Source organism: Caenorhabditis briggsae, assembly GCF_000004555.2.
Source record: "Caenorhabditis briggsae AF16 supercontig from assembly CB4, cb25.NA_403, whole genome shotgun sequence".
Lineage (NCBI taxonomy): Eukaryota > Metazoa > Nematoda > Chromadorea > Rhabditida > Rhabditidae > Caenorhabditis > Caenorhabditis briggsae.
The window spans coordinates 1-2,133 of NW_025543186.1; the positions used below are offsets into that span (position 1 = coordinate 1).

Here is a 2,133-nt window from a genome sequence, read left to right on the forward strand (position 1 = left end):
AGGGCACATTGGATGGTTCGGTGCATGTAGGTGCACAAAAAAAGTCAATCAATATTTTATACACACCATTTTGCTTTCTGCTCAAAATTATAGGCTTAGGCTAAAACGCCTTACAGTCTAAGATCCCATGTACCCTCAGAACCAATGTACCCTAAGACCTCGATGTACCCTCGATGTACCCTTGGACCGTGGGCCGTCTCGAAATGAACCGAGGGGCTTAAAATGACCAAAAATATGCTGAAAATTGGCTTAAAATAACCCCAAATTTGAATTTCTTCCAGATGGATCCGAGGGAACGAAGCCGAACCCCCAGAATATGTTGATTGGGAAGCAGAAGAAGGCAAAGGCAGAGGGATACGATACCAATTCTCTGGCAATTCACTCAAAGGTCAATGCCTCGGATTTCATCAAATCTTCAGGATATCTAGACATTCTGGGAGAGGCAAATGTGATCCTTCTAGACGATCCAAAATGGAAAAACCACGAAAAAACGACAGAAGAAGTTGTGGAATACATGAAAGACGTCAAAGTTCTGGGTCCTCGAGAGCTCAGAGTGCTCCTTCGCTGGCGAAAATCCATGCTGGAAACTCTGGAAGCCGAACGGAAAGCCGTGGAAGGAGAAGCGCAGGATGTAGAGATTGAGGAGGATCTGACGGAGGAGCAAATTGAGGATCGGGCTATGGCTGAGATCGATGAGCTCATCGCCAAAGCATCGGAGGACGAAAAAGCGGCTCTGAAGAAGAAAAAGAAGAAGATGTTGAAGGCAAAAGCCAGGGTTTTGAAGAGAAGAGAGCTTAAAATGATTATTGATGGAGACGAGGGACCACAGGCTGAGGATCAGGAGGTGTTCCAGTTGAAGAAGATTCGCAAGGCCAAGGAGTTGGCGGAGATTACCAAGGAGACGCAGGCGCCCGATTTTGAGAATGTGGAAGGTAAGGGGGCGGGATGGAGGGGCTGGGGAGGGAGGGAGTGGCTTTACCTGGAAATTTCGCTATTTTCAGCCGTTTTCTGAGCCGAAAATTGCGATTTTCGGCTTTTCAAACCGAAAAACCTTAAAAATGGCTCATTTTGAACTTAAAATAGCCAGAAAACAGCTGGTTTTGAGCTAGAAATCGAAATCGAGATAATATGGGTTTTTTGGCTGAAATAGGCTCTAATTGTCACTGAAAAAAGCTAGAAAATAGCTTGATTTTCACCAGAAAAAGCTTATGATTGATCGAATTTAAACCAAAAAAATAGCAATAAATGGCTCATTTTGACCGGAAAAAAAAACCTACGAAATGACCTAATCTATGCCAAAAACGTTGAAATTGGCTCATTTTGAGCTGAAAATAGATAGAAAATTGCCCATTTTCAACTAAAAAAACCTTATAATTCATCAAATTTAGGCCTGGAAAAGCTAGAAAATGGCTCATTTTGACCTAATCTGTGCCAAAAACTTCGAAATTGGATCATTTTCAACTGAAAAACTAGCGAAAAAATGACCAATTTCCAAGCGAGCATAGCTAGAAAATGGCCTAATTTAGGCCTAAGAAAAGCCTGTTAAAGGCCTAATTTAAATCAGGAAAGACCTTGAAAATGGCTCTTTTAAGCTTCAAAAAGCTAGAAAATAGCTGATCTTGAGCTGAAAATAGCTAGAAAATGAGATAATAAGGGTTTTTAGCTGAAAATTGAGCCATTTTCATCTTGTAGCGAAGAAACTCGAGTTTTTTGATATTTTAGAGTCCGGTATTATCTATGAAATTGCCTAATTCAGGCCTAAACGAAGCTTATGATAGGCCTAAAAATGGCTCATTTTGAGCTATACATAGCTAGAAAATAGCTTTATTTTCACCAGAAAAAGCTTATAATTGACCTAATTTAGAGCGGAAAAAGCTGGAAAATGGCTCATTTTGAACTGAAAACTCGCTTGAAAATGGGCTTGTTATGACAAATAAAAATAGCCCAATTCTGAGACTTTTTACTCGGATTACCAGCCTTTTTGTAGCTGGAAATAGCTGGAAAATTGTCCTGATTTTGACTGGAAGACCCTTGAAAATGCTCTAAATTTGACGAAATACCCTAAAAATGGCTCATTTTGACTTGAAAAATTACCTAAATTGACGAAAAAAAAACGGTAAAATGACAGATTTC

General features: G+C 40.0%; 1 protein-coding gene across 1 annotated transcript; it reads left to right on the top strand.

Annotated features, from left to right (window-relative positions):
- Positions 1-295: 295 nt before the first annotated feature.
- Positions 296-1,012, top strand: CBG25080 (the record flags this gene model as incomplete). Its single annotated transcript, XM_002648648.1, has 1 exon — positions 296-1,012. A coding segment is annotated over one exon (717 nt), but the record flags the coding sequence as incomplete, so codon positions are not given.
- Positions 1,013-2,133: the final 1,121 nt, after the last annotated feature.